This window comes from Mesoplodon mirus, assembly GCF_964341445.2.
Source record: "Mesoplodon mirus genome assembly, chromosome: 16".
Taxonomy (NCBI): Eukaryota; Metazoa; Chordata; class Mammalia; order Artiodactyla; family Ziphiidae; genus Mesoplodon; species Mesoplodon mirus.
This window is the reverse complement of record NC_138992.1, coordinates 61,230,864-61,243,014: the sequence shown is the minus strand read 5'-3', so window position 1 is coordinate 61,243,014 and position 12,151 is coordinate 61,230,864. Positions and strand designations below refer to the sequence as shown.

The following is a 12,151-nucleotide window of genomic DNA, read 5'->3' as shown; positions in this document are numbered from 1 at the left end:
ATCACATCATTGCCAACCTTTTCTAGCAAAAGGAAATGAAATTCACCTTTAGATGAAAAATAATCTCCTTAAAAAAATTGATTGAAGAAATAATTGATTATTGGTTTTCAAATAATTCCAAATAGAATTCTCATGCTGACTTGAAATCTTTTCCGATACAAACAGAAAAGGCTACAGCTATTTCTACTTGGGGATGACACATAATGCCAACTATTTTTTTCTGCACCTCAGTGGCTCATTTCAGATCCACATCAAAGTCACTGTGCCAGGACAGCTCTTTTGTGTTTGTATATTACTCTTGCTTTGAAATATGCGTCTTACTCTGTATGTGCTGGCATATCAAGGCTCAGAATGAGTACCTTTGTCTTTCTGATTACATTCTGCAGTGATTTAGGGTGGAGTTAGTTAGTCCTGAATAGTTTATGCAGTAATAATAGACTGTTTACTTGAAGCCTGATTCTTATTTATGTTACTGTTACTCATCACAGTATGTTTTTATATGGATCATGATTTCTTTCTTCAAATGTAATATTTTTCTCTAAAGAGTTGGAAATTTCAGCAAAGTAAGGTGACCTATAATTCTACTGGTTTTTATGAAGTATGGTTATGTGATACGTAGTCTGTGTACCCTTAAGGGCTTGGCCAAGTACATCAAGGCCTAAAGAAACCAGACAATAAGTCAGTTTGCATGAACGTAGGCTGCCCATTTGAAGAACAAACCTGAGTTTTAGGGTCCCTACAGGAAAACCAAGCCTTCAGGAGAATTCTTCCAATTTCTCCAAGGTCTCTGAAAAGCAGGAGAGGCTAAATCCAAGAGGGCTTTTTAAGAAGTGACTATAAATCAGAGCAGAATCTCTTGACCCCATGCTAAACCAATATATGCTTTGCTCACTGTACTCTGAGTAATTTCTCATCACTTTATACATTGTGTAACAGTGTAGACGAAAATTTGGGCTCAGAAGTGACACAGTGAGTTATGTTTCAAGGACAAATTAGAAACGGGGGAAAAACATATTTCTAAGTGGAAGAGTATATGTATATGCATGATTTCTTTCTCCACATTTTCCTATTAGAAATCTACAAAAGTTGACTTAAACTGGTCTTTAAAAAAAAATGGATCCCTTACTCTTCAAAAAAACAAGCTGCAAATAGCCACTTTGATTATAAATATATGGATTACAAAAAGTGAGGTATAGGGAAAATAAGAAAAAAGAGAAAGGAAAAAGGTCGATTCTCAAATTGGCCAAGCCCCACTCCCCATGTCCCAGCTCAGTGTAGTCTGTACTACGGTCGTATTGTTAAAATATGCTATGTGTCATACATGTCAAAAATAAATATTGAAAAGAAGCTCATAACCATAAAAGAAGTCTGCTATAATCATACTAAACTTCAAAAAAGGAGATAAATTATTATGGTTGAAATGTATTATGTTTGAATTGTATTTGAAAAGAAAGTTTTTAATTAAATAGATATTTCTAAGCCTTCTACTGACATTCTCATCTTGCTAAAAATGGCACCAGCATCATAAACGCACAATAATGAACAGGCCCCCTATAAAACACTCCTTGATTTTTATAAAATATACTTATTATGGTTTAACTAAGACACCAACTAAGTGCTTCTTTACATTCTTTATGTGAGAAAAACAAATCTAGTTTATCACATTTTACTCCGAAGGCTTTAAAAACAACACTGTTCAGTGGATGATAATCACAAGGAAGGGTACAGACTAAAAGATTAAAATTAAATCTATCTATCAAGGATAATTTACTAAAATAATTCATTTTAATTTCCAATCTAATCATGTTCTAATGACCCATTTAAACAATGAAACTGCTTATAGTTAATTATACAGAGAGATTTCTAATGTAATTATATGGAAAAGCATATTAAAGATGGAAAAACTTAGAATCATGTAAATTATAACACAACAAAACAGTCTTCTGCTTCAGCTCAAAAGCAGAGCATTTCAAAAATGTCTCCATAACAATTTTCTTTAAAAAGCTGAATGATTTTGAAATATTTTGGCATTGTAATTAAAGGGTATCAAGTTACGCACCAAGGAACCCTGAACATACAGTATAACTACATTTCAAGTGAATTTTTATGAAATGCATAGAAGTTATAGAAGCATACTAACTAGGCTGGACAAAGTCTGAGGTTCACAGAACTACTGATATAAAACTTTCTTCTTCTAAAAGATAATAAATCAGTAAGAACATTCAGGTTTTAAAAGAAGATAATAAAAATGTACTCAATAAAAATTCAAAAAATAAATGTTCACTTATGATAGAGATCCAAAGGCTTGCATCTAAAATGTGATTAAAAACTTTAGGTGAGCCCAAGAAAGGATAAAAGAATTACTGAGAATGTGCAAGTGTTCAGTCACATTCTGACCTATGAAGTCAGCTTTATTAATAATAACTTTAATTGTATAATAAATTATTCTGTAGATTTAAGCAAAAGGACATGAGTTTAATACCTACATTCTGGTGAGCAAATAAGCTTTTTGTAACTTATAAATTTCAATTAATGAAAAAAATTTAAAAGTTAAAACAACGTAGTTTTCAGTACACTAATATATTTTTTTACTTTGTAATACAATATAGCTGTCACATACAATGGCTCTGGTAGGCTTAAATCAAATGTCAGTGGGCACGGAGGGCCAGAGAAGGGTTTATATACAATATTCAATAAGCAAAAATATCTACTCAGTGTACAGTAACAAAATTTTAAAAGTACTAACCTAGAAACACAGAAAAAGAATTTATTGTTTTTAAATTCCAGAAATGAAAATAACATAACAGCATGTCATCCATAACAAGCTGGCCCTATAATTTCTAAACTACAGTCCAATTAAAACATTTAAGAAATAGAAACAATCTACATGTTTTTCTACCAGGTAAATATACCTGAGAAAGTTACCTATAAAGAAAGAGGCTTTAAAACTCTTAACCACAAAGACTCTTCTACTGTGACATTATGAGGACGTGCTGGGCACCTGACGGGGAGGGAAGCCATTTCCCACAGTCTGTTCACCACACACTGCAAGCTGCAGCCCGTCAGCAAAACAATACTTCATACCAACACCAAGCTCATTTGACCAAAGCAGTACAGTAATGTTTTAAAACCATCTGTTTATCTTCATTAGTATGTGAAAATCACCGTACACAAATTTGGAAATGTTTAACGTGTCCATAAATAAGAGTGTATTATCTCAGCATAAGCTTTAAAAAAAAAAAAACAAAGGTCTGAGTAGTCAGCCCAAATATAGGAGAAACAGATTCTACATTTTGACTAAAGTAAAGGTATTTTAAAATTATAGTTGTTGTCATTGCTAAGAATTAACAAATAAATACAAATTTAAAACTTTAAGTAGTTCTTCTGGCAGCAAAATTACATCTACCAGAGGAACATCTCCAACCAGAAAATCAATTCAGAGCTTGAATGCAATTTGTGCTTTGTTTCTATAAAAATGCAAATGCAGTGTTACTTTCAGACATTTCTAAATGACTAGATTTGTAAATAAACAGTGAACTCCTTTTCATCACAGTTTATTTCTAGTTCACCCTATGCAGATTATATATAGAACTAAAAATTGCTTAGTTTTTTTTTCCAGTACTTTAACTGTGTGAATCAAGGTCCTTTTATTTTAAACAGTGATTTATTGTTATTCTTAAGGTAAACAACGAAAACAAGTTCTAAATTTTAATTTTTAAGTTAAGTGTTTAAAATTTCAGATGACAGAGCCAAAAACTGGTTAACAGCTTTTTAGATTTCGTATTAATCGTCTAAGTAAAAACACTCACGACTACCTGGCAATAGATGTGAAAGAATCAGGTTTCTGTGATGAGAAATAAAAAAAAACATGCAAAATACCCCCTAAAACACATGATCTTCTCTCTTATATCTAAATTTGTAAAATTTTTATAAATATATGATCATTCTACATAATACAGATCTTCTAGAAGATTTCTAAAGGAAATTACAGTTTTTGGTCTTAAGGAGTAAGACTAAGATGGAAAGGGGGGTGAAAATAATGAAATCTGAGGGAGCAGTCCGCTCTTTCTACACACAAGCACGCTGCTGTTCACCCAGTCAAGTGAGCGATTACAGTTCAGTACAGGATTTTCAAGGCAGCTAAGAAGTCAGAACACAGGTATTTCCTCTTCCTAGAGTTAACAATTCTTTAAAAAGTTCTATTCATAAAGGATTGTTGGTTTTTTTTTCAAAAGGGAACACTGACTAAACGGGGGGGGGAAAGTTTCCAGCCCCCAATTCATATACACAGCAAGCGGACGATAAGCTAGATTTAGACTGCCCGGTGAAATGGACTTGTTGGTACCGCTTAAGGTAGGCACTACCCTAGATGGTTCAAAACACGATCTAGTCAAACGATACATGTTTTTATGCCTCAGACAACTAGAAAGCATTACTGTTCTAATACCATGTTTAACTAACTCCTAAGATAATAGACTTCTAGGATGTTGTACCTTAGTGGTATACCTGAATCATTACTAGCAATAGAATGCCAAATTCAAAACTGCTATGAAAGTAAAATCATCATTAGAAAAAACCCTACTGTAAAATGAGGGAGGACTTAGTGCTAATACTAATACCAAATGGATGAAGGCAGAACTCTGGTTTGGGGAGGAGAGTGAGGGAATAGATGCACCCAAGCAGAACACAGAACAGAGAATGAAAAATGTTTTAAAAAAAAAAAGAAGAAGAAGGAATATGGAGGAGAGCCAGGCAGCAAAAGAATTACTGGAGAGAATGAAAAATCTTTAAAATGAGGCCCGTGCACATGACTCGTTTTTCCGTTCTCTGTGTTCCTAACGATTTACAATGTAAGTGGCACAGAAGTCACACTAGCAGGCAAGGATGAGCTTTCTGATGGATAGAGATGAAGGATTTGGGGCTAACGAACTGTTTTGTTTTCTTGTTTTTGTTTTTGCTTTTAATTCATACCTGAAAGCCTTGAATCCTTGCTAAATATTCCAGCTGTTTTGAAGGCTGTACTGGAGAACAAGGGGGAGGAGGAGAACTTCCTTTTAAACCTATGGCTTCAGCTGTAGGAGATGCTCCATTCATAAGGAGTTCCCTGGCAATTGTAGCTGAACTACTCGAGGTGGGAGATATACTGAAGAAAGAGCTTGAGGGTTGGTTCATGTCTTTGGGTGACAAATAGCCTAGAGTAGTGCCAGAGATTACTTTGTGGCGGCTCGCTTCCATCTCTTGATAAACATCAGGAGACAAATGAAGAATTCCTTTTGGAGCTACAAGTAAAATAAAGGAACATTGTTATTACACATAAAATAAGTGGATCAGAAACATGTTATAGCATTATTAACTCAAGGATTTCACTCGACACAGTGACTGAGCAGTGAGAAACGCTGTTAAGCAAGCACCTTCCCCACGCTTGCAGAGGCAACGGCAGTCTCCTGTTTGGAGGTGAATAATGTATGTTTCAATATTCCTAGTATCATTAGTATAAACAAGCCACCAAAGTGACTTCAGGGGAAAGTGTACGTGGTAGGGAAGCTATGGAAGTGCAACATGGGATAAGATTAGGAATGTGCAGGGTCTTCATCTTGCAACTTGGTATTTTATGATCTCATAAAAGAGATCCCTAACATGGATTTTGCTGCAAAATCCCTAACATATGCAGCAATTGAGACACAGTGGGTAAAAATGAAGGCTGGGTCAGTCCAAACCACCTGAGGAACAAACTCATACATCCGACGGCCTACTGGTGTTCTCCTATGTCCCACCGTCAACTCTATCTCATGAACATGTCAAAAAGCGACAGAGCATCTTCTCCCCCAAACTGTCTCCTATCTGGCTTATCTCATCATGATACCACCAACCACCTGCTCAGCTGCCCAACCGGGACTCCTGGCAACCATCTTTGAGTCACCCACAAACAAGTAACTGCCGTGTGCAGTCTAGAATTTGCCCCATCATCACCAAGTGCATTAGTTCAAGCCAGGCCACACACAGGTTCTAATATCAAGAGGAGTGAGCCTGGGGCTGTGTCATCAGTTGGCAGGGTCGTAAACATATAAAAACAGCACTTTCCTTTGACTACCATTTGTCTCAGAGAGGTTTCAAACCACATTTCACACTGCTTGTTCTAATGTCTTTGGGTCGGATTTTAACGACTCTCAAATCATGATATTATCTTTTGAAATTACTGATAAATCACCACTTTTGGAGAACGGGCTCTGAGAGACACAACTTAATTCCCTTGGTCCTGCCTCCCCCTTTCCCACCACTAACCTCCTGATTCAAGCCCTCAGTGTTTCTGGCCAGGGTTACTTTAACAACCACTAAAAGTTTCACCGCTGCTAGTCTCCCCAGTGTCCATTTCCCAAAATGTGTTCTATAACACAGTCCCCCAATATAAGGGTTCCATGATAAATAAATTGGGGAAATAATGAAAATTATATCACACACAAACAGCCCTTTTGGAGGATTAAAAATGCACATTAGCACAGTAAAGACTGAGAAGTCCAGAAGAACAGAAATCTATTCAACTTGGTTTAACCCAGGATTTCCCAAATTTATTTTATATCCAGGCTTTTCACATAATATTAATAATATCTAACACTCTGGGAAATGCTAAGACCAGCCACTCTCTTACTTTAAAGTCTTCACTGGCTCCCCATCACTTATACGATAAAATCTAAACTTCTTAGGATGACATATGAAGCCCTCAGTGACCTGGCCCCTCCTCACCTCTCCATCCTACTAAAATATTCATGCGGAACCCATGCTCCCATCATGCAAATATATTCACACTTCTTCTAATACTCTGGCGTGTTTGATCCCATCATATCTTTATTTCTATTGTACACACATACACATACACACACCAGTTAAGCTCCGACTACTAGGTTCCAGGCACTGTGCTAACCAATACTGTCCTGACCTCAAGTCACCCTCAGTCTCTCAGGAGAGGAAAATGAAAGGGATAAATAACACAGTGCGGTAAGTGCCTCTGGGGAGGTGGGTTAGGGAGCGGTAGGAGTGGGAAAGGAGAAGCACTAGGAGCTCAGCAAAGGCTTCCTGGAGGTGGTACTGACGGCACATTTCAATGGATGAGGAGAACTGGGCCAGGGAGGAAGAGGGCTGAAGGCAGATGGCAGCATGAGCAAATGCAGGCACCGGGGGAAGGAGGAGGCGGGAAGGGGCCGAGCTCCAGGAGACTTCATCCTGACGGCTTTAAACATAAAGGAGTTGCTTTTAAAAATAATTTACATATGGCACTTCCCCGGCGGTCCAGTGCTTAGGGCTCGGCGCTTCCACCGCAGGGGCTTGGGTTCGAACCCTGGTCCGGGAACTAAGATCCCGCATGTCGCACGGCGCAGCCAAAAAAATAAGTGATTTATATAGCTTAAAATAACATATCAATCCCATTTTATGGATTTACTTTATGCCTTTGTGTTTGTTAGCTTTATATCCAGGAAAAATTTCAACAAAAAAATTTAAAAAGAAAACATATGCATTGGAAAAAATACAGATGAATCTAACTAGCCAGAGCAAACTACTTTTACATTTGGCTTTAAAAATATACTTTTAGTCTTGTTTCCTATATACCTTCTTGTTAACTTGAAAAAATAAGTTAAAACATAAAAATACCACATGAGGGCTTCCCTGGTGGCTCAGTGGTTGACAGTCCGCACGCCGATGCAGGGGACGTGGGTTCGTGCCCCGGTCCGGGAAGATCCCACATGCGGCAGAGCGGCTGGGCCCGTGAGCCATGGCCGCTGAGCCTGCGCGTCCGGAGCCTGTGCTCCGCAGCGGGAGAGGCCACAGCGGTGACAGGCCAATGTACCGCAAAAAGAAAAAAAAAAAAAAAACCCACATGATCCTTTTGTTGTTTACAAAACAATATACTTTCATTAATAATTTTAAGGCTTAAATTTTCATTATATGAATTGCTTCCTTAAACAATTCTGCAATGTTGGACATCTAATTTATCTCCTTTTCATGCAATTAAAACAACAGAGTGAAACACATTTTTTGCAATTACATCCTTATTCACATGAAGATTGATTTCCTTCACTTAGAAGCAGAATTGCTAGTTCGAAGAACACGCATTTTAGTTTTTCTGACACTAACAAACTGCTCCAAGTTGGTACAACTCCCACAGCTGAGCCAATTTCACGCTTCCATACTAATATATGCAAGTTTCTCTTTCCTACTTTGGTATTGGACATTATTATTAAAAAAATCCTTGCCACTGTTCTCTGTTAGTGTTGGTAAGTGGCAAAGATTTTTTTAATAATATCTAATACCAAAATAGGAAAAAAAGGTACTTTTAGCCCCACCACCTGACATCTGGGGAGGTGAGAGGAGCTGGAGATTTGAGCTCAATCGTCAGCGGTCAGCAGTTTAATCAGTCATGCCTACATAATGGAACCACCACAAAACCCCTAAATGAGGAGGTCTGGGAACCTTCTGAGTTTTGAACACATCCACGTGCCGGGAGGATCAGGCTCCCCGCCTCCATGGGGACAGAAGCTTCTGTGCTCTAGAGCTTTTTGAAACTCATCCTGTGTACCTCTTCATCTGGTTTTTCATTTTAAATTCCTTTATAATAAACCAGTGATAGTATCTTCCCAAGTTCTGTGAGCTGTCGTAGCAAATTATTGAACTTGAGAAGGGAGTTGTGGGAACCCCCTGAATTTATAGCCAGTTGGTCAGGAGTACAGGTGGCAACATGGGACTTGTGACTGGCAGAATGGGGCATCTTGTGTGGTGGAGCCCTTAATCTGCGGGGTCTGTGCTAATTCCGGGGAGTGTCAGAACTGAACTGTAGGACACCCTGTTAGTGCCTGGAAAATTGGAGAGTGGGTTGGTATGGGGGAAAAAATGCCTATACATTTGGTATCAGAAGTGTAGCAAAAACAGTCATATGTCAACACTGATCAAACTGTACACATATGTGCAGTTTATTATACTTCAATTTTATCTCAACAAAGTAAAAATATCTGCCAGTTTGATTAAGTGCTATGTCATATTATTAATTTTTTAATTTTTTCACTAGCTGCACAAACACCATATGTAATTCTTACTTAAAGAATAACTCAGTGTATGACTCTAAATTCTATACTCAATTTAAGAAATCAGGAAACTAACAGCATTATCTCAGCACTGCTATTATACAGAAGTAATGGGCTTGCCAACAGCAATATTATAAAGCAACGGAAATGCTCTCCCAACACTCAAGAGAGGCATTACATCACAGTATAAGAACTCATGCAGAGTACAGGCTCCCTTATTCTACAGTAAAGCCTGAATCGACTTTTCTTCATGAATAAAGAAGATTCCTTTCTGCAGAGCTCAAGTGATGTAACAGCCATTGAAAGACTGTAAAGGCACATGTGGATTTATGCGGTCAACTACTGAATGATTTTCAACATGAATATTAGTAACAGTGTTTGGATCAGTCACAATTCATTTAGGTTCTTCCTGTTGTAAATTTAAGTCACTTTTCAGTAGGTAAAGATGGAAAAGCAGATTCAAAGAGTAAGTTCAGATATACATATTTAAGGACTTTCAACTGTCTCCTGAAAAACTATATCCATTTATTCTTCTATTAGCAATGGGTGACTAAAACCTGTTTTCCTACACGTCTGTCAAAACAGGCTTTAGTTATTCTAAATAATTACTGCCACTCTACAACTTCATTGTTACATTAATTTACATTTATTTGATTACTGCACAGATAAACTTTCTCTCATGTGACCACCTCAGGCCCAAGCCTTTTTTCCTGTTGGCTTTGACCTCAGTTTTGCTCATGGCCTTGGAAGGTATTCCCTTGCTCAGGCTTGTTATATCTGTTATATTTACCCTCTATCTGAAGATGTCCCGAACCCATTCTCCCATCATTTATCTTCTGTCCCTGATTTTGCCTTTAATACTCCCATCTTAATACTGTCAATCTGAAGCCACTGTACGTGGCTACACCGCAGATACAACACTGGCACTAGTCTAGCTCTTTACACGCATTATCTCATTTAAACCCCACAACAACCATATGAAATGGATTTTTATTTCTCTATGTTATAGATGAAAAAACTGAAGCACAGAGAAGTCACAAAACACAGCCAGGGTCGTATGGATAATGATTAGCAATGCTAGACTTTAACTCCAGGTAGTCTGTCACTAGAGCTTGGATACTTAAACATTACATTAAATGGCCCCCTGAAAGAACAAGAAGAGCACAAAATGCAATGTCCAGCCAGTTCCAAACACCTAGGTTTAATCCAGGAAGTAAACTCCAAGACTGAGGTTTACCCAGATTGGTTCCACGGTTGACCAATGTCATCATGGTTGTTCTTAGATGTTCCAGAGATTGCCTCACCAAAATCTCCCTAGATTATACAATGTTCATACAGGATTTTAAAAGCCCCAACTTGCCAGGGACTGCGACATCTTACAAATAAGGAATGCCAGGCCATGGTGCCCTTTTTACTTGTTTTCCCCATTAGGTTTACGCTTCCCTCAAATAGGTGTGTAAACCCTCCAGCACGCAAAGCCTCCTGCAGCATTTTCCTGGAGCTCCAGTTCTTACTGGAAGAGCTGAAGAGGACATTTTGAACTGAGATCTCTTAAAAGGTCTTATCATATGCATAGATAAACAAACTCAGCAGAACCTGGCCTTTTGATGTTCACTAACATTGTAACTCTTCCAGAGGCTGAAGAACACAGATGAGTAGTAAGTGGTATCAGGCGTATCAGAACAACAGGGCAAGTCAACGGAGCAAGAAAGATAATGTCACTTCACTGGTACAAGTGGTTAATATTAGTCTGTAAAGAGGGATTTCTCTGCAAGTCTGTGGAATGAACACATACCTACTGCTTAATAAAATGAACTTGTCACTTTTTATACCAAAGCTCTGAGAGAGAAATCTTACTACTTGTTTCCATAAATCACCTTGAATTCTTGCCTCAGTACTGTTAGACTCAATGTTCTGTTTATAAATATTCAAATACCCAACAGTACTCAGGTCTACTTCTGTCACAGTGAGTTTTTCCTAACAAAAAGTTATAATTCACACAGAGGTAAAGTACTTGCGTAAATGAAAGAAAGAGCAGAAACGGTGGTGGGTTCTTCCGACTGAGATTTAACACGTGTGGGTAGACTCCGCTCCTATGTAGACACCATCAAGGATGACTCGCCACATTTTAAGAAGAAAGTCAATTATTTGTATGTGTTTTGAAAGCTGGTGCCTCAGAATTTTGTTCCTTCTCTGATCAGACGTTTTGTTTAGTACGACCTCAGAAGACAGAGTCCTGCTTCCTGACTGGCATCAATTATCTTAAAACACACCCCAGTTTTTGAGGGTGTGTGCCTGCCAATTTAGAACTGGATATCTCAAAAGTTACTTGGTTGCTACTGGCAAAATAGATTCTTAATGAGTTTTATTTTAATCTTCTCTTGTCCAACGTTTCAAGTTTCAGCCAGGTATAAATACATTATGTGACTGGTTTTCCTGTTGTAAAAGTAAAGTCCACCTCTCCTAGCATTTGCTACTCACTGAATTTCCCTTGTGTGTCCTGATGGTGGCAAAATCTCATCATTCTAATCTGTTTAAAAAACCTTATCTTTAAAGTTTCAAAAAATTATAATTGAAAAATTCCTAAAACCTGGAAAATAAACTGCTGGTTCAAAACAGGAAATTTGAGAAAAGAATGAGCAAAAACAGCAAGATTTATCAGTTTGATAGTGATTTTAAAAAGGCATTTATAAGAAAACTCACAAAATCCAGGTAAGGTCTGTAGTCCAGCTCATTGTATCATACCTGTGTCAATTTCCTCATTTCGATAATGTACTATAATTACGTAAGATGTCACCACTGGGAGAAGCAGAGTGATGGGTACACGCAACCACTCGGTACCGTTTTTACAACTTTAAAAAGTTTTAAAAACCCAACTACACGAAAGCATTGTTATGCTGCTCTGGGCATCTCCCAGAACAGAGGTCCTAGAACAAAGCAGTGGTGAGAGCTCAAGGTAGAGAGGACCTTGAGGGCTCCAGCTTTGACCACTGATGTGCCTAATGTGCAGCCCTGGCTCCCCAGGCTCTGGCTGCTTGACCTGTCGTTCCGTGAAAGTAAGGGAGAACCTGATGGGGGTG

At 38.0% G+C, this 12,151-nt stretch overlaps 1 protein-coding gene across 8 annotated transcripts in view; it reads right to left on the bottom strand.

Moving 5' to 3' along the window:
* STAU2 (staufen double-stranded RNA binding protein 2) overlaps positions 1-12,151 on the bottom strand; it is a 301,499-nt gene that overhangs the window by 125,486 nt on the left and 163,862 nt on the right. For all 8 annotated transcript variants that reach the window (XM_082601330.1, XM_082601329.1, XM_082601327.1 and 5 more), the window contains one exon: positions 4,972-5,279. In XM_082601330.1, coding sequence (XP_082457456.1) covers positions 4,972-5,279 — 308 coding nt within the window. The remainder of the gene's footprint in view (positions 1-4,971; positions 5,280-12,151) is intronic.